Source organism: Myotis daubentonii, chromosome 14, assembly GCF_963259705.1.
Source record: "Myotis daubentonii chromosome 14, mMyoDau2.1, whole genome shotgun sequence".
Classification (NCBI taxonomy): Eukaryota; Metazoa; Chordata; class Mammalia; order Chiroptera; family Vespertilionidae; genus Myotis; species Myotis daubentonii.
The window spans coordinates 54,243,056-54,261,039 of record NC_081853.1 but is presented as its reverse complement, the minus strand read 5'-3'; the positions used below and the strand labels follow the sequence as shown (position 1 = coordinate 54,261,039).

At 55.4% G+C, this 17,984-nt stretch overlaps 1 protein-coding gene across 4 annotated transcripts; it reads left to right on the top strand.

Annotated features, from left to right (window-relative positions):
• Nucleotides 1–8,626: 8,626 nt before the first annotated feature.
• Nucleotides 8,627–17,599, top strand: POMGNT2 (protein O-linked mannose N-acetylglucosaminyltransferase 2 (beta 1,4-)). Of its 4 annotated transcripts, XM_059664539.1 has the most exons (3): nucleotides 8,627–8,844; nucleotides 12,690–12,888; nucleotides 15,278–17,599. In XM_059664539.1, exon 3 carries the CDS (start codon nucleotides 15,389–15,391, stop codon nucleotides 17,129–17,131), a length of 1,743 nt encoding a protein of 580 aa, XP_059520522.1. In that variant the 5' UTR covers nucleotides 8,627–8,844; nucleotides 12,690–12,888; nucleotides 15,278–15,388; the 3' UTR covers nucleotides 17,132–17,599. The 4 variants fall into 4 exon arrangements, with proteins under 4 accessions (XP_059520522.1, XP_059520521.1, XP_059520524.1 ...); XM_059664538.1 differs by lacking the exon at nucleotides 12,690–12,888; XM_059664541.1 differs by lacking the exons at nucleotides 8,627–8,844; nucleotides 12,690–12,888 and adding an exon at nucleotides 11,727–12,090.
• Nucleotides 17,600–17,984: the final 385 nt, after the last annotated feature.

The following is a 17,984-nucleotide window of genomic DNA, read 5'->3' as shown; positions in this document are numbered from 1 at the left end:
CCGGGGAAACTCAGCCACCGTTTCCATCAGAAGCCGATGGTGCCGGAGACGGATCACAGAGGCCCATTTCCTACACTCCACGCATTCACAGCGCAGAATGCATGCCTCTACGATTCATGCATTCAACAGCGCAGAATACATGCCTCTACGATTCATCTTCTAGAAAAGAAACGGCCTGCGGCCAGGCGTTTCCTGCATTTCCCCAGAGCAAACAGGGTGAGGGGTGCGGAGAGGTATGAGAGCTGTGCGTGTGGCTGAGAGCACCTGTTCCAGGAAGATTCCTGACAAAGGGAGGTGGGAGACAGCAAGGCCTGGGGGGCGTTGGGGATAGGCTGTACACTCCACAGCACTCGGCCAGTGAGGACCTGGAGGAGGGACTTGTGCAATGGGGTAAATAGTGCCTTGCTAGCAGGTCCCTGTGCCTGCACCCAGGACGCTGCCCTCTCCAGACCCTGTTATTCAAAAAGTCTCGTTTCGCCATATTTCTGTCTCAGAGTCTGTCAGTCCTTTGAGCTCAGACGGGTGAGCATTTTCTCACAACAGGACACAATGCAGATGTGACAGGACACCCCCCCCCCCAGGAGACTCCCTCTCTTCTCTGATGGGAGACGGCTCCTTACCCTCTCTGGGGGACCCCTCACACACTCCTGCGTCCCAGAGCTGATGGCACCGGGCCCACAAGTCCGTCTGGGTGAGACCCCTCCTCCCGTCAAAGGACCCCCCACGGGGCCCCGCCACTCCCCTCACCTTGGCCGCGTTTGGCGGGGCAGCCAGCCCGCGAGGACCAGAAAGGTGTGCCTGGGCTGTTTCTGGGGGGCAGGTCGCAGGTGCCCATTTAAGTGAGCGATTCCGGAGGGGCCACCTTTCCGCGAGCACATCCGCTAGTCGGGACCCGGGGTTCGGAGCGCACAGTCCTGGTCCCCGTTGGCCTGAGCATCGCGGGCCAGGAGCGGAGCCGCGTCCTCAGCCCAGGTCTGGCAACAACGACGCGGTTTGTTCCGTGTCCACAAGAACACGGCTTGGAAACGGCAGGCCCCGGCGCGGATCAGGGTCAGAGACCAAAGCCAGACTGATCAGGTGAACCAGGGCCTGGGGAACACCCAAGTGGGCAGGTGAGCGAGGGGGGTGGGGCCGGTGACCAGCTGGGCGTGGTGATGTCATCCAGGGGGCGGGGCCAGGTGGGCAGCCGCAGTGGTGACGTGACCCGGGACCCAGGGGGTGGGCTGGGCCCAGGTGACACCCGGAAGGGGCCAGGGGTCAGGTGAGAAGGGCTTGGGGCCAGGTCAACAGCTGGAAGGGGTCCGTGAGTGCGATGGAGGGTCACTAGACTGTGGTCCAGACTCTGGGTGGCAGCAAGAAGGGCCCTGTCCTCAGGGAAGGGCGATCCCCGAGAATGAGGCAGAAAGCTGGCCCTCAGGGCCCGGCCACCAGTGAGCGACTCTGGAGGGGGCAGGACAGTGCTCCCAGATGGACCGGGTTTGCAGGGGCTGAGCACAGCTCTGTCCCTGATGTCCAAGCCCACGGGCAGGGCTGTCTGGGTCGCAGGCCACTCCAGTGTGAGATGCCCCCATGGTGGGGACGATGGGGAGTCCCGAGGCGGATGGCCCCCCACGGCTGTCTTAAAGGGGGGCTGGCGGCCCCTCCCGCCCCCGCTTGCCGCCCTCCCCACGGGGTAGGAGGCATCCTGTGAGCAGAAGGTGGTCTGGGGCTGTGGGTGTTAGGCACTTAAGCCAACTGCCAGAGGTTGGTCTGTCCACCCCTCTGTGTGAGGAGCAAAGCTGCCCGGCCAGTGTGGCCCAGTGGTCAGGTGAACAAGGGGGCGGAGTCTCGGGAACCCGGGGGAGTGTTCAGGTGACCAGCCAGTAGTCGTGAAGCCAACAAGGGCCAGGTGAACAGCCAGAAGTGTTCCCAGGGACAAAGGGGTTGTTCCAGGTGAGCTGCTTAAAGTGGTCAAAAGGATTAGGTGGTGGGGTCATGTGAATGGGGAGGAGGGTCACAGGAACCACCCACCGCCCTGCGGTCCAGACCTGGATGGCCCCAAGAAGGTCCCTGTCCTCACGGAAGGTTGTTCCTTGTGAACGAGGCAGGAAGCCGGCCCTCGGGACCTGGGGACCAGCCCGTGACTCTGGTGGGGAGAGGACAGTGCGTGCAGGATGGAATGAGGTTTCAGGGGCCTTGACCCAGCTCTGTCCCTGAATTCAAAGCCCACAGGCAGGGCTGTCAGGGTTGCAGGACAGTCCAGGGTGAGGTACCTCAATGCTCGACACCCTTGTGGTCAGTGCTAGGGTCAGTCTTAATGCTTCCAGTGAGATTTACCTGTCGCCCTCCTTTGTTCAATTGGCGACTTCTTGCTGCTCACCTGGCCCCACCCCTTTGTTCATGTGAACCCTGCCAGCTTTCACCTGGCCCCACCCCCTTGTCCTCCTGACCTCTTCCAGCTGTTCACCTGGCCCCACCACCCTCTTGTTCACTTGACCACTTCCCGCTGCTCACCTGTTTCCACCCCGTTTTCACATACACACCCCCTTGTTAGCCTGGCCTCTCGCTCACAGGGTAACCCTGTATTCACTGACCACCCAGGCTGGGCCCCTGTTTCCTCAGGATTCTGCAGGAAGTCTAGCCCAGACATCTGTGCCCACCCCACTCCCCACCCCACCCCCGGAGGCATCCTCACAGGCTTTTGCTGGCTGTGTGAGGTGTGGAGACAGCCTGTGAGCAGAAGTTGTCCCTTCCTGGCCTCGGCACTCTGGGAACCTCAGTGGGGTCTCAGTGGAGAGGGCCAGTTCTTGGGTTTGGGGGAGACGGAGGAGGAGCCAGGAAGACACGTGCCTATACAATGGGGCGGGAAGAGCTGGCCCTGCCCCAGGAAGAGAGTCCAGGCTTTACTTGGGACACCCTTGGGGTCAGTGCTAGTGTCAGGCTCATGCTGGGGTTGGGGTGGACCTGGCCCCACCCCCTTGTTCCCGGGACCACACCCCCTGTTCACCTGACTACCTCACAGGTCCACCCTTCCCAGGAAATCTCTCCTGGCAGAACCACCTCTCCCAGGAAGTCACCAGCAAAGAGTAATGAGATGAGTGTGATAGTTAAGAGCGCACCGACAGGTCCCATCTCCGAGAGTCCGCTGAGACGAAGCTGAGTGTTTTTCCTTCCTTCCTCCCTCCCTCCCTCCCTCCATCCCTCCCTCCCTTCCTTCCTTCCTTCCTTCCTTCCTTCCTTCCTTCCTTCCTTCCTTCCTCCCTCCCTCCCTTCCTTCCTTTCTTCCTTTCTTTCTTCCTTTCTTTTTTTTTTTTTTTACAATCTGGCACAGGTTAAATTATGTTCCATGGCAACTTGCATCACTGGAGTTGTCATGGTTACAGGTGAACCTGGAAATGAGCTGTGGCAGCCTGGGCTCTGAGCTCCACGGCCTGCACCCCTTAAAGACACATATCCCCATTTGTCTTCTCGTCCTGGCTAGAAAGGTAATGAGAATTCATAGCATTGCCCAGCAAGGTGGAGCCTGTGCGCAGGTGTCGGCCAGGGAAGGGGAGAGCCACTGGCCTCTCCAAATACACGCCAGCCACCAGAGCAGTGTCCCAGGACATCTCGCACAATCTTCCCACGCCTCCATCTGCCATGTGCGGGGAGCAGAGGAGAGCAGCTCTCCAAATGGAGAAGCCGTGAGCCGTTCCTTAGGTAAAAGGTAAGAGATAATATCTTCCTTCCCCTTTTCGCCTGGCCTTGCCTTGCTCCTCATAGTCCACTCTGTTTCCGTGGTTACAAGCTCCTGATCGTTGGCGTAATTCTGACTTGAATAGTCACTTGACATCTCCAGTTTCACCCTCATCGCTCCCTCCTCGTCCGAGTTTTATACTCATCCTCCTTCTCCCTTTTCTATTAGCCTGACCTCACCGACCCCAGCCCAGCTCAGAGATTCTATTCTGTCATCAGCCCACATGACCAGTTCCTACTGGGGTTGTACGGGTCCCTGTGAAGGGATGGGGGACACAGCTGGGGGTGCCTTTAATTCGATGTCCACATTAGGGGGACCTACCTTGTCTCAGTGCTATACCGCTCTCAGATCTCTCTGGTTGTGCTACTTCCACAAGACAAAGTCATTTGGAAAATGAGCACATCATTCCCGGGGACTTCGGATGTGCCATTGGCCAGCTTTCTGGCCCAAGTCCAGTTCCGTCTAGCTTAGACCTCAAACTTCTGGCCCATGAAGTGAGGGGGCTGGACTAAAGCATTGCCAAAGCCTCTTCGACCCCGATAAAATAATCTCACTGTTATCTGAGCGACTGTGCGATCAGCTCGCACCCCTGGTGTGATTAGACTCACCCAGTGGAATAAAATAGATTAATCCTGAATAGAGTGAAAGCAGGCACCCATGGCGACAAGGAAAACCATGGGCTTATTAAAAACAGAGAATTGTCCTTTAAAACTGTCTGCATTCATCTCAAAGGCACTTAAAGGAAGTGGCTGTGGCCAAAGCAGGTGAGTCAGCAACCTTATTCCAATCCATTAGTGATTCTCTGAGAACGGCTGTCATTTCCCGGATATTCTTCTTCCCCAAACACTCGCAGCCTATTGGCAAGTGAAAAGGGCAGGTGACACAACAATGTTCACGGTGTGAGCTCACTTTGATGCCGCGGTTCTCAACCTGTGGGTCGCGACCCCTGTGGCGGTCGAACGACCCTTTCACAGGGGTGGCCTAAGACCATCCTGCATATCAGGTATTTACATGACCATTCATAACAGTAGCAGCATTACAGTTGTGAAGTAGCAACAAAAATCATTTTATGGTTGGGTCACCACATGAGGAACTGTATTTAAAGGGCCAGAAGGTTGAGAACCACTGCTTTGATGTAACCACGCAGAGCAGGCAGCTCGGAAGGCGATACAGCCAAACGCTCACCGTGGAGCTCTCCGGATGGTGAAATTACGGGTGATTTTAAACTGCCTTCGTTTAGCCTTTACTTCTGCCCGCGGTGAACATGTTATTACTGCTTCTGTAGAGAAAGCACAAACGCTTTCTCAAAAGACCTTTTCTTTCCAAACGTGTATCTCCCGAGCAGTAGAAGCCTGGTGGGAAGGAGCCTGTGCCACGGCGTCACTGTAGAAGCATGAGCAGGTTGGGTTCCCTGGGGGCCTGTGTCCAAGCCATGATTGCCTGCCCAGCCCTCCACCCACAGCGTCTGTCTGCCACGTCCCCGGGGAAAACAAAGGGTCATTTCCGCACGTTTTCAGGCTTCTGTGTATGTAGAAACTTTGACGAGGCCAGGGAGCTTTCCCAGCTTTGAATGCGTAAGACATCCCTTAGGTCTGATCATTACGTAGACACGAGGCAGATTAACAGGAGGAGTTGCAATAGCCCCCTCTTGTGGACATTCTGAGAACAGCACCCTAGTCATTCCGGGCGTCTCAAAAGAGAATCCAATTGATAGTCCTACTGCCGTGGTCGGCAAACTCATTAGTCAACAGAGCCAAATATCAGCAGCACAACGATTGAAATCTCTTTTGAGAGCCAAATCCTTAAACTTAAACTGTATAGGTAGTTACATTGTTATTAACTTAATTAGGGTCCTCCTAAGCTGGCCTTTGCTAAAAACATCCTCAATCTGACTGAGGTACATTCGCTGAGGTCGACCCCTTCCAACTCTCCCATCCACACTTGTTGTTTCAGATAGACAAGTGTGGATGGGAGAGTTGGAAGGGGTCGACCTCAGCGAAGGCACCTCAAAACAATGTACCTTCCCCGCGCTGCGCATCCCGCGGCCCGCCTACTCCCGTCGCCCGACCGACTGACACCCCCCACTTCTTCTAAGGCCACTTCTTCAAAATAGACTCGCCCAGGCCGAAAACTGACTTCTGCACATGGGCCACGAAGTTTCAATCACACTGTACGTGCGCGCCCGCACATGGTATTTTATGGAAGAGCCATACTCAAGGGGCCAAAGAGCCGCAGGTGGCTCGGGAGCCGCGGTGTGCGAGCACTGTCCTAGAGGGCTCTCGCCCTTGCAGGGCCGCGTTGAAATACTGCCCTCTTGTGGACATTATGAGAATAGCGCCCTAGTAATGAATTCTGCAAATCTGAAAATAAAAGCCTTGTCCCACAGCTCCCTTAAGCTGTCCTCCTGTTTTGTTTTGTTTTTGTTGTTTTTTTCCTTTTGGTTCTTGGATTGAGGGGTTTTTTTCTACCCTGTCTTCTAATCCAATGATCCTATCTTCAGTTTCCCCCAATCTGCTGAGTATTCCTTCCAGTGTGTTCTTTATTAATGCTATGTCATTCTTTATTTCCGACTGCTCTTTTTTCACAGTTGCTACATCTTTTCTCATGCGATTGAGCACCTTTACCATCATTATTCTGAACTCCATATCAGATAAATTTCTTATCTCCATTTCATTCATCTCTTCTTCTGGAGAATTCTCTTGTTTCATTTGGGGCTTATCTTTTTGCCTCCCCATTTTGGCTGCCTGTTTGGGATTGTGACTATGTATTAGGTAGATCTGCTACACCTCTCAATCTCTAGTGCAGGACAGTGTCAGACACTGTTTTTGACTAATTAGATCAGGCAAGGAAAGCCTCCAGAGACCGCCTCTGCCTGCAGACGGATTGGATTCAGTCTGGATTAGCTCTCAGGCAATCGTCCACAGGGGTGGCAAGAGGTTTTCCAACCGGGTGGGGCAATTGCTTCTGCCTGGAGGCTAATTGTTATTCTCACTCTCTCAATGGGCCCCAGAAACTCCATACCATGGAGAAAAGGGGTTTTCCAATAGGTTGGGTCAACTGTCTTCCCCCAGGCAAAAACCGCTTAGATAGCAAAGGTCGGCCTGAGAAAGATGGCCTCCCCAGCATGAGGAATGACTCAGCACAGGAAACCAGGGTACGTATCTGCCTTCTGAGCTCCAACCCTGGCTTCTGCTCACACAGCTCCAGTCCACTCTGCCCTCCCTCTGCCAGAGCAAAGGTGAGTGGCTGAGCTAGAAATGTTGTGTGTTGGCCCTTTAAGAGGGTGCCTGCATTTCTAGCCATCTCTCCCTGGCAGACAGCAACCCTGCTGCTTTTCACAGCCAGATGTTATGTGAGCACTTTTCTTAGTTCTGGTGCTCTCTGCTGGGGGGCTCAGCTTGGGGATTAGACCCCAGAATTCTCAATGGCAACCCCCCACAGCTGAGATATCTCTCCAGAACTTCAGCTGCTGTCTGTGGGCGCCCGGCCAGCCCTTTCTCGCCTCCATCCTTCCTACCAGTCTCTGTGCGGTCTCCACTTTCCGTCCTTGGTTCTCAGGCGTCTCTCCAGCTAGTCTCTCAACGTAATCTCAGTTTGCTTTTCCCTAATGGCCAGTGATGTTGGAAATCTTTTCATGTGTTTGTTTGCTCTATATCTATGCTCTTCAGTAAAATATGTATCCATGTCTTTTGCTGATTTTTAAATTTATGGCCCATGATACAGTTTATTTTAATGTAGGTACTATGGGTGCTTAAGAGAGAGTGTGTTCCATTGTTGTTTGATGGATTATTCTGTAAATGTCAATTAGATCCTGTTGCTTTGAGCTTTTCTGTATTCTTGCTGACTTTCTATCTAGTTGTCCTATCAATGGTTGAGGGGAGGAAGTTGAAGTCTCCAACTATAACTGCAGATGTGTCCATTCCTGCTTTTAGTTCTGTCACTATTTGATTGTTTTATTTTGAGGTTCTACTGTTAGGTACATTCACATTTAGGGTTATTATGTCTTCTTGGTGCATTGACTTTTTTTTATAATCATTACATACAATCCCTGTTTATCTCTGCTAATTTTAATAGATGTTGATTCTGTCTTGCCTGAAATTAATAAAGCCACTCCAGCCTTTTATTTTATTATAAAAAACACCGGCCAACCCTTGCGTTCATCCATGACTGTTAGAATTTCTCGGTTAGAGGGCTGCATGTTTTTAAAGACTTTTGACTGTATTGTCAATTGCCCTGCAAAACTTTACCAACTTACTGCCTTAATACCTGGGCATTATCATTTAAAATGATTATAAAGCAAGATAGGTTTCCCCCAACTCAATAAAGGGCACTGTTTGAGAGATCTGGTTCTCTGCATACTCACCAGCATTTGTTATTGCGGTTATTTTTTTCTCATAGCTCAATGTGGGTGAAGGTAGTCATGTCCAGTACACATTTAAATGGATGAAATTAAAATCTATCCTAGCAGAAGGTCAAGGTGCCTAAAATTCATAAATCAAGAGATGGGGCATATGTATATTTCAAGCATTGGAAATAAATGCCAGCTGCAGCAGCCAGGAGAGTTGGGATTGGTCACCCTTGAGGAGTTGGACAGACCGGGTGGGTTAGGGTGAGGCTGGCAACATTGGAGTGATGCAGAAGAGGAATGGTGCTTTTGTATTTAAGTACCCCGTCATAAGTCATAGTACATTGTGTAAAGCACGTGAACGTATTACTCACTTCGACTTTATAAGTAGCATCTGGTTGCTGGTTTAACTCGCATTTAAATTTATTATCAGGACTCCCATAATTGCCCAAACTTAACACCAGGTAAAACAACCTCTCCGGGAGCGAACTACAACTCCCAGGATCCCGCGGGTTGAAGAGGTGGTGTGTTCTCGGATTCAAACTACAATTCCCAGAATTCCGCGGGTGGTTCTGGCCGGGCTCGCTCAGTGGGGCAGTCGCGCCTCGGGCACCCGAGAGCCCGGCGGCGGCGGGCGGCGGGCGGCGGCCGCGGCGCTGCTGCGCTCCCTGCCTAGGCCTCCCCGGCTCGGGGCTGGCACCGGATTCAGCCAAGGCTGTCGCCGCAGAAAGCCTCCTGGACGCGAGGGCGGAAGTGGTTCAGCCCCGCGGAGCCCCCGCCGCAGGTGAGACGCGCGCACGGGGCTGGCGAGGGCTCCGTGACCCGCCTGGGTTTGGAGTGGAAGGATGCGTCCGGACCTCCCCGGAGAGTGCACCACGGGGCCGCCGGGTCCTGGGGTTGAGGGGAGCCCAGGGAGTTTGCAGAACGGAGGAGGGACGTGTGATGCAGGCTAATGGGGGCGCGGGAGGGGGAAGGGGTCGGGGGACGTGGACCTGCAGCGTCCCGGTGCCGCCGCCCGCCCGTGCCCGCTGATACCCTTAGCTCGGGCGGGACCCGGCGTTGGTCCCCAGGCCTGGGAGATGATGGCGCGATGGGGCGCGGGTGGCAGGGAGCCGGGTGAGGTGTGCGAAGAGGCCTGGCCTCCCGAGCTCCCTTGGAAGGCCTGCAGCCCGTCCCTGTGCTACTCGGGGTTCAGCTGGGCCCCTGCTGTGTGTCGGTGATAGCCCATCGCGCCCGCCTGTCCGCGCCTGGGTAGCCTCCGGGGATGGGAGTGCTTTGCCAGGGGCCGAGGTCCGCAGGCCAGAGCCCTGCACTTGGGGGTGGGCACCCAGGGTCTGTTTATGCCAACCGACTCCCAAACCTCCTCTTGGGGGAAGCAAGCCGGGCCTGGGTAGGGTTACCCGGTGCGCTTGGCAGGACTGAGTGGCTAAGAACACGGAACAGGCTTCCGGCACCAAATGTTTACTGTTGCAGGTGCAGGCCGTTCAGATCCTGATTGCGATTAGCTGTGTGCCCGTCAGCAAGTCACTTGCCCTCTCTGAGCCTGCCCCTGCCCCTGCCACATGGGAATAAAAGTCCCGCACACTGTGGCCACGTGGGCACCCTGCTGGCCTCTCGGTGTGGTGGGCTGGTGGGCTGTCCTGTCCGAGCAGCTGCGCTTTTCTCCGGCCGGCCTTCTGGTTGGCAACCCCTACTCTAAGCCAGTGGTTCTCAACCTTGGCTGCACATTAGAATCACCTGGGAATCTTTTAAAAATCCTGATCTCTGGGCCTCATCCTCCGGAAATTCTGTTTCTTTGTTATGGGGTGGGGCCACGGGGTGAAGTGATGAATGTGAAAGGGGGAACCTACAAATGACATCATACGCTTTGGAGCCAGACCCGGGCTCAGAGGCCAGCTCCACCACTTCATAGCTGTGCGGCCGTGGGCAGTTCCCTTAACGACTGGGCGAGCTTCCTCAGATGTGAAATGACATTGCTCACGCCTGTTTTAGGTTTGTAGGAAAGAATAAATGAGATGATTCACGTAAAGGACTTAACCTTGAGAGCCGGTGGATGGGAGCTGTTAACAGCGTTGCTGTTACCAAGAATAATCGTATGAGGACACTTGTCGGGCAGTGTGCTTTGCCTGTGTTGTCTCTTTGAATTCATGAAACCACCCTGAGAAGTAGGTGCAATTGTGTCTTTTTCAGACCAGGGGATGGCGGCCTGCAGGGGTCACGAATTGGCCGAGGCCCAGTTTGTTCTGCGTGGAAGAACAGGTCCTACGTGACACCACTTAGATGATGAATCTAAAACCGTCAGGCTCAGAAGCAGAGAACGGGATGGTGGTTGCCAGGGGTTGGAGGAGGGGAAACGGGAAGGCATTAGTCAAAGGCTGCGACGTCTCAGCTACACAAATAACCGCGTCCTAGAGGTTGCTGTACCGCATGGGGCCGGTAGGTAGCAACGCGTATAGATTATCATATGCTTAACGTTTTCTCAGAGGATAGATCGTAAGTGTTTTATCACAAAAAGTAACCGTAATAATAGGGCAGGAGGAAGCTTTTGGAGGTGATGGATAGATAGGTTTCTGGCATATCGATTATGCTGATGGCTTCATGGGTGTGCACTTCTCTCCAAACTCTGCCGCCTGTAGGTATTAATTATGCACAGCCCTCTGTATATCAGAAGGAAGAAGGGGAAACGGCCTAGGCCCAGCGTCATGCCGCTGCTCAGCGACAGGCCGGGAGCTCACATCCTGGCATCTCGGCTCCAGAACAGGTGCCCTGAACTCGGCGGCTCCCGGTCTTTGCAGCTGTTGAAGCACAGATGTGCCTGGGCAGCCTCCCGTGTTAGGACCCGGGTGTTCTCGTACCACTTGGGGAAGAGGCGGGACCCTGCAGCCTGACTCCCGGGCTCTGCCTGTCTTGTAATGCAGGGCCCACTCCGCTGCACATGGCTTTGGGTCTGGCCGTCACTGCCCTAGGACGGGTGAAGAGCCTACGGCTTAGTGGTTTCAGCACTTGCTTGGTGGGCAGATGTGATAACGGCACAGTGATGCCTGCGGTGGACAGAGATTGTAGTGGTCACTGCTACAAATGGGGACATGTGAGCACACAACAGAGCTGTTCATCTTATCCCCCATGGCCAGAAAAATGCCTCCAAAACCCTGCTCAAAGCCCCCACCCCTACCCCCCACCTCCGCCCTCCAGGTCACCTCTCTGGCTGCTGCAGCCCCAGCCAGTACTTTCCTGGGATGCGCCTGTGTGCTGCTGCACGCACCTCCCACTTCTTTGTGAATGTTTTATGCTTCCTACAATGAACGAGCTGTCTTCTGATCCCCTTGATGCTCCAGCCCTCTCAAACCGGACCCAGGGCCCCTTGGACGTGTGTCCACATTGGGATCTGAGCATTCCCTGTAAGAATTGCTTTTATTTGAATTTGCAGTTTCACCTAGAAAAACGGATGTCGGCATGTTCTGTCACCTGTTGGAGCATCTCAGCAGAGGCTCACAGGATTGTTCCCTGCTTGCAACCCCGTTCCTGGCCACACGGGTGCGCAGTCGTGCTGCTCGCCGATGCCAGAGAGGACCACACAGGCCCACCTAACTTGCAAGCGATCACGGTGCCGAGCAAAAGCCAGATGATGGTGGAGCAGGCTGTGTGATGGAAGGTTTCTGCGTTGGGGGCTGGTGAGAGGGATGCAGACGAGCCAGGGCGAGGCCGGGCCCCCCTCGGCCTGCTCCACAGTCTCGCCTGTGCTGAGAACCTCGGAGTCTTGGCTGTCCTGCGCCGAGCCTGATAGCACCCAACTCGCCAGCGCCACACAAACGAGTTCTCTGGGGGCCCCCTCTTTGAACGTGTTGCATACCCGGGTATTGATAAGGAAGTCGAGTCACAGTCACCGGCTGTTAATGTAGGATGACTGTCTCCAGCTTTGCCCTTTGTCCTGGAGCTAGGAGGACTCTTAGCTGAGTGTTAACTACGCCTGCCCCATGAAATGTGAAGTTTTACAAGGAGCACTCGGAGGCTGCCGACGTCTTGGCAGAGGGTAAATACTCCGCTCGAAACACCTGGCGCCCTGTAAATGTCTGTCTAACTTGGGGGCACCTTTAAGCAATATGGTACCAGTCTCATTTTATATGCTGCCCCCAGCAACAAACGCGGGTTGGGGATGGATCATTCTGAGGACGGCTGAGTTGTCAGAACTTGTTTGCTCTTTACTAACAGTGTGTGAGACACAGCAGTGCAGGTGGAAAGCCTCCGTAATTCAGCACTAGCAATTCAGTCCGTATCTAGGGTAAAAACACTTTTCAATGGCAAAAGCCTGTACTTTTCAACGAGAATTAGGCACAGTCCTTGGAAGTAAAAGGGTTAGAAAATTATGTAAGACCTCGTGTGGGCACCGTCTTGGCCTGGGCCCTGCTGGGTCTTCTGCAGCCTGAGGCTGGCGGGTGCCTCCATACCCGCTTCTGGAGGGGTGACCAGTGGCCCACCGCTGGTCTGGCTGTCCTGCAGGTGGGGACTCGGTGAGGCCAGCAGCCCAGCCCTCGGGCCTACATATCATCTTCATTCAACTTTAATAGTTGCCATAAGTTATAAGTGAGCACATTTGACATTTTTTTAAAAATATATTTTTATTGATTTTAGAGAGAAAGGGAAAAGGAGATAGAAACATCAACGATGAGAGAGAATCATCCACCAGCTGCCTCCTGCACGCCCCTTACTGGAGATCAAGCCTGCAACCCAGGCATGTGCCCTGACCAGGAATCAAACCGTGACCTCCTAGATCACAGGTTGACGCTCAACCACTGAGCCACACCGTCTGGGCACATTTGACATTTTACTAGTAAGTGGATTTCTGGCTTCCTGGAAAGACCAGCAGAGTAGTGTTATGGACTGAATTGTGTTCCCACAGATTCATATGATGAACCCCGAACTCCCAAGGTGACTGATTTGGAGATAGGGCCTCATATGGGTGGGCCCTGATCGGATAGGGCCAGTGTCCTCATGAGAAGAGGGAGAGATACCAGAGATCTCATCTTCTGTGCACGCAGAGAAGGTGTATGTGAGCACAGTGAGAAGGTGTCCATCTCAAGCCAAGGACAGACACCTCAGGAGAAACCAAACCTGCTAGCACCTTGATCTTAGACTTGCAGCCTCCGGAACTGAGAAAAGACATGTCTGTGGGTCAAGCCGCCCAGGCAGTGGCACTTTGCTATGGCCGCCCGAGCAGACGAATGCCAGGCCCTCGTGCCCCCGGGTCACGCAGCCCACCCTGGCTTCACTCTCCCCTTTGGCTCTTGGTTCCAGTAAGCACGTGAGTCTGTACCTTCTGTTCTCGGCCTAGACTTCTTGCAGCTTTTACTCCTTATCAGACCCCAAGGCCCCTGTGGATGACCTGAGCCTGTGCCTGGAGCTGGCCAGCACGCACCCCACCCCGTTGCAGGGCCTGCACCCCGTGCCAGATGCCCAGCCTCAGATGGTGAGCCCCCTGGCAGGTGGCACCCCCACCCCAGTTGCCCAGCTCTTACTGTGTCTGCAGGTGTGGCAGTATCATGGACTCCTGCCTCCAGTGCCTCTTGGAACAGGTGGGACCCTGGAAGGGGGATTCCCCGAATCCGTGGCGGTCGGTGGTATTTAGCTGCTCCAGGAGCTGAGCGAAGCAGTTTGGGGGAATGAATTGGCAACTTCCTCCTGTCTGCCTGGCAGAGCTTTCTTGGGCATATTTTTAGTCCTTTATTTTTTTCCCCTTTCCTTTGAAAAATAGTCTTACTCTGTCATGCTTTGTCCTGAAAGGATTCGGGCGTGAAACTTGCACTGGTTTCCAATAAACATGAACGGGGGCGTGGAGGAGTGAGACGGGGAAGGGGACAGGGGTGTGCGCCAGGCCTGTTGCCACTGTGGGCAGCTTAGTCCTGAGAGGACTCTGGGATCCAAGCTTTGCCACCCGGAGAGGATGGTGTCTGCATTTGTTCCCATTGACATTGGTGCAGGCGGCCTGGCTTAGTGGTCAAGTTAGAAACCCAGGCACTTTAACACCACAGTTTCTAGCAGAATGTGCTGCCCATCCCCAGCAAACCTCCCTTTCCAAGCTTCGCTTCAAAGGGTAACAGAACCTGAAGTGCCCGGAGAAGGTCGCAGTGGGCCACTCGGTATTCATCCTGCCTGTTTCAACACCATTCCAGCATGGCTTAGGGGTGGGTGGGGGAGGACTTAGCATCTAATTATAAACGGTCCTCTCCTCCCCCACCCCCACCCCACAAGGTCTCCACCCCCCTTTTGCCTGGTTCCTATAAGCTTTGCCCCAGGGCCTGAGCTCAGTGGATTGGCTACTGCTCACACGGCCTCCAGGCCTAAGAGAAAACCGCCACCCCTCCCACATCCCCACTGGCCAAGCTTGCCTTCGCCACAGGGACACCTGGGAGAGGGCAGGTAGCAGAATGCTCACTAGGGATGTGAGTACCGGGGCTGAGATGCCCATCAGGTTGGAGGTGGGCCTTCCCTCTCCCCTCTCCTCATTTCCTGGGTGTCTCGCTCTCTGACATTCCCTGGGTGAGCTCGTTTTCGCTTTAGTTTCTGCTGGAAGCCGTTCTTGTCTGTGATCAGAGCAAAACATGCATCGGCTTACGCACACAGGTCCGCCTCTCCCCCCTCAGGGAGGGCTTTCTTTATGTTGTTTTTTCTGAATATCAATTTATGACTCAGCCACTCTCCCAAATTCCGTCATTCGTAGTAGTGATTTATTTGATTCTTTATTGTTTCCTTTTTGGTCAAAGCAAGTTATGTGGCCAAGCCCAAAGTCAAGGTATAGACATGTGTACTGCACCCTGGAAGCAACAAGGGTGGGGAGGAGTACTTGTTTTTTAAATTACTGATTTCAGAGAGGAAGAGAGAGGGAGAGAGAGAAAATCATCGATCGGCTGCCTCCTGCACGCCCCACACTGGGGATCGGCCCGTAACCTGGGTACATGCCCTGACCGGGAATCGAATCGTGACCTCCTGGTTCACAGGTGGATGCTCAACCACTGAGCCACGCTGGCCGGGCGGGAGTAAGTACTTTTGAATAACAGTCTAACCTACTGTACTGCCATTGTGCCTAATGGTGCACGGACCCCCTGCCGAGGCGGGGACAGTAGTGGGGGCACAGCCGAGCCCAGTGCCCGGCGCACAGCAGGAGCTTGAGGCGACAGCAGACAGACTGTGCCAACAGCTGTGTCTTTTCCTTCTTCCTGCAGGCCATTGCCAGCCGGTGCTCAGGGTGCCCGCAGGGATGGGGTAAGCCCGTCAGGCCTGCGGCACTGACCAGGGGCCATCCTCTCACCAGGGCCCCAGGTGGCAGCGAGAGGATGCAGCTCTCGGCCGTGCTCAACGCCCTGCTGGTGTCCGTGCTGGCGGCGGTGCTGTGGAAGCACGTGCGTCTGCGGGAGCGCGCAGCGGCTTTGGAGGAGGAGCTGGCCCTCGGCCGCCAGGCCCCCGAGGCGGCCGCGGCCCTGAGGATCGACTACCCGAAGGCCCTGCAGAGCCTGGTGGAGGGCGGCACGCACATGGTGTGCACGGGGCGCACGCACACCGACCGCATCTGCCGCTTCAAGTGGCTCTGCTACTCCAGCGAGGCCGAGGAGTTCATCTTCTTCCACGGCAACGCGTCCGTCATGCTGCCCAACCTGGGCTCCCGCCGCTTCCAGCCCGCCCTGCTCGACCTGTCCACCGTGGATGACCACAACACCCAGTACTTCAACTTCCTGGAGCTGCCGGCCGCCGCCCTGCGCTTCCTGCCCAAGCCCGTGTTCGTGCCGGACGTGGCCCTCATCGCCAACCGCTTCAACCCCGACAACCTCATGCACGTCTTCCACGACGACCTGCTGCCCCTCTTCTACACGCTGCGCCAGTTCCCCGGCCTGGCCCGCGACGCCCGCCTCTTCTTCATGGAGGGCTGGGGCGAGGGCGTGCACTTCGACCTCTACAAGCTCCTCAGCCCCAGGCAGCCGCTCCTGCGGGCCCAGCTGAAGACCCTGGGCCGGCTGCTGTGCTTCTCCCAGGCGTTTGTGGGCCTCTCCAAGATCACCACCTGGTACCAGTACGGCTTCGTCCAGCCCCAGGGCCCCAAAGCCAACATCCTGGTCTCGGGCCACGAGATCCGGCAGTTTGCACGGTTCATGACGGAAAAGCTAAACGTGAGCCACGCGGGGGGCCCGCTGGGCGAGGAGTACATCCTGGTCTTCAGCCGCACCCAGAACAGGCTCATCCTGAACGAGGCAGAGCTGCTGCTGGCGCTGGCCCAGGAGTTCCAGATGAAGACGGTGACGGTGTCCCTGGAGGACCACGCCTTTGCAGACGTCGTGCGGCTGGTCAGCAACGCCTCCATGCTGGTCAGCATGCACGGGGCCCAGCTGGTCACGGCCCTCTTCCTGCCCCGGGGGGCCACCGTGGTCGAGCTCTTCCCTTACGCCGTCAATCCTGACCACTACACCCCCTATAAAACGCTGGCCACACTGCCTGGCATGGACCTCCACTATGTCGCCTGGCGGAACATGGTGCCAGAGAACACGGTCACGCACCCTGAGCGGCCCTGGGACGAGGGGGGCATCGCCCACCTGGACCAGGCAGAGCAGGCCCGTATCCGGCAGAGCCAGGAGGTCCCACGGCATCTCTGCTGCCGGAACCCTGAGTGGCTGTTCCGAATCTACCAGGACACCACGGTGGACATCCCATCCCTCATTCAAACCATCCGGCGCGTGGTGAAGGGCCGGCCAGGGCCGCGGAAGCAGAAGTGGACAGTGGGCCTCTACCCAGGCAAGGTGCGGGAGGCGCGGTGCCAGGCGTCGGTGCAGGGCGCCTCCGAGGCCCACCTCACTGTCTCCTGGCAGATCCCGTGGAACCTCAAGTACCTGAAGGTGCGGGAGGTGAGGTACGAGGTGTGGCTCCAGGAGCAGGGGGAGAACACCTACGTGCCTTACATCCTGGCCCTGCAGAACCACACCTTCACTGAGAACATCAAGCCCTTCACTACCTACCTGGTGTGGGTCCGCTGCATCTTCAACAAGCTCCTGCTGGGACCCTTTGCAGACGTGCTGGTGTGCAACACGTAGCGAGTGGGCCGAGGCCGGGCCTCGGAGGGTGGCCCCTGCAGCTCAGTGTCCCTGGGCCTGCTAACCCCCGTGGTGGCTTCTGGGAATCGTGTGTTTATTTATTGAGCAGGCCTGCCCTGGGCCTGTGCCCCCGTGACTTCTTACTGCATCCGGGGCATGGGGTTCGTAGCACTCTGTGCCCTGTTATGGTGGGACACCCCCTCCCCCACCCTTCTCCCTCCCGAGCATCCATACCCCTGGACAAGGTCCTTCGGGAGGAGGAGCAGGACGTAAGGATCCCGGGAACCTCTTTGGCCGAGTGATCGTGCTGTTCCTTACCGAGTCCTTCTGGTTGGTGCCCAGGTTTCCGGAAACGGCGAGTAATCACGGTGGTTTGGGCAAGTGACTCATCAGCTTCCATCACCGTAAAATTCACCTGCAGCCCAATAAGGTGTGTTTGGGACAGTCATTAAATGATCATAAACATCTCGGCCAAGTCTCTTTATTAGACGGTAGGAAGTGGGGCTGGGAGATGCCCTCCCTTTTTTTTTTTTTTTTTTAAATCCTCACCCAAGGATATGCTTTCGTTGATTTTGAGAGAGAAGAAGGAAGAGAGAGAAACATCAGTGTGAAAGAAACATATATCAGTTGCCTCCCATTTGTGCCCCATCTGGGGGGTTGAACCCACGACCTAGGTATGTGCCCTAATCGGGAATGGAACCCACAACCTCTTGGTGAATGGGATGATGCTCCAACCGAGCCACCTGGCCAGGGCAGTTCTGATCTTAATTGTTCCAGCAAAACTGGGTTTAATCAACAGGAGATTTGGACCCTTACACCGTGGGAGGCACCTGACTGCCTCATGGCCTCACTG

Excerpts from the sequence above, each read along its gene's own strand:
- POMGNT2 (XM_059664538.1), top strand. The coding sequence starts at position 15,389 with ATGCAGCTCTCGGCCGTGCTCAACGCCCTGCTGGTGTCCGTGCTGGCG.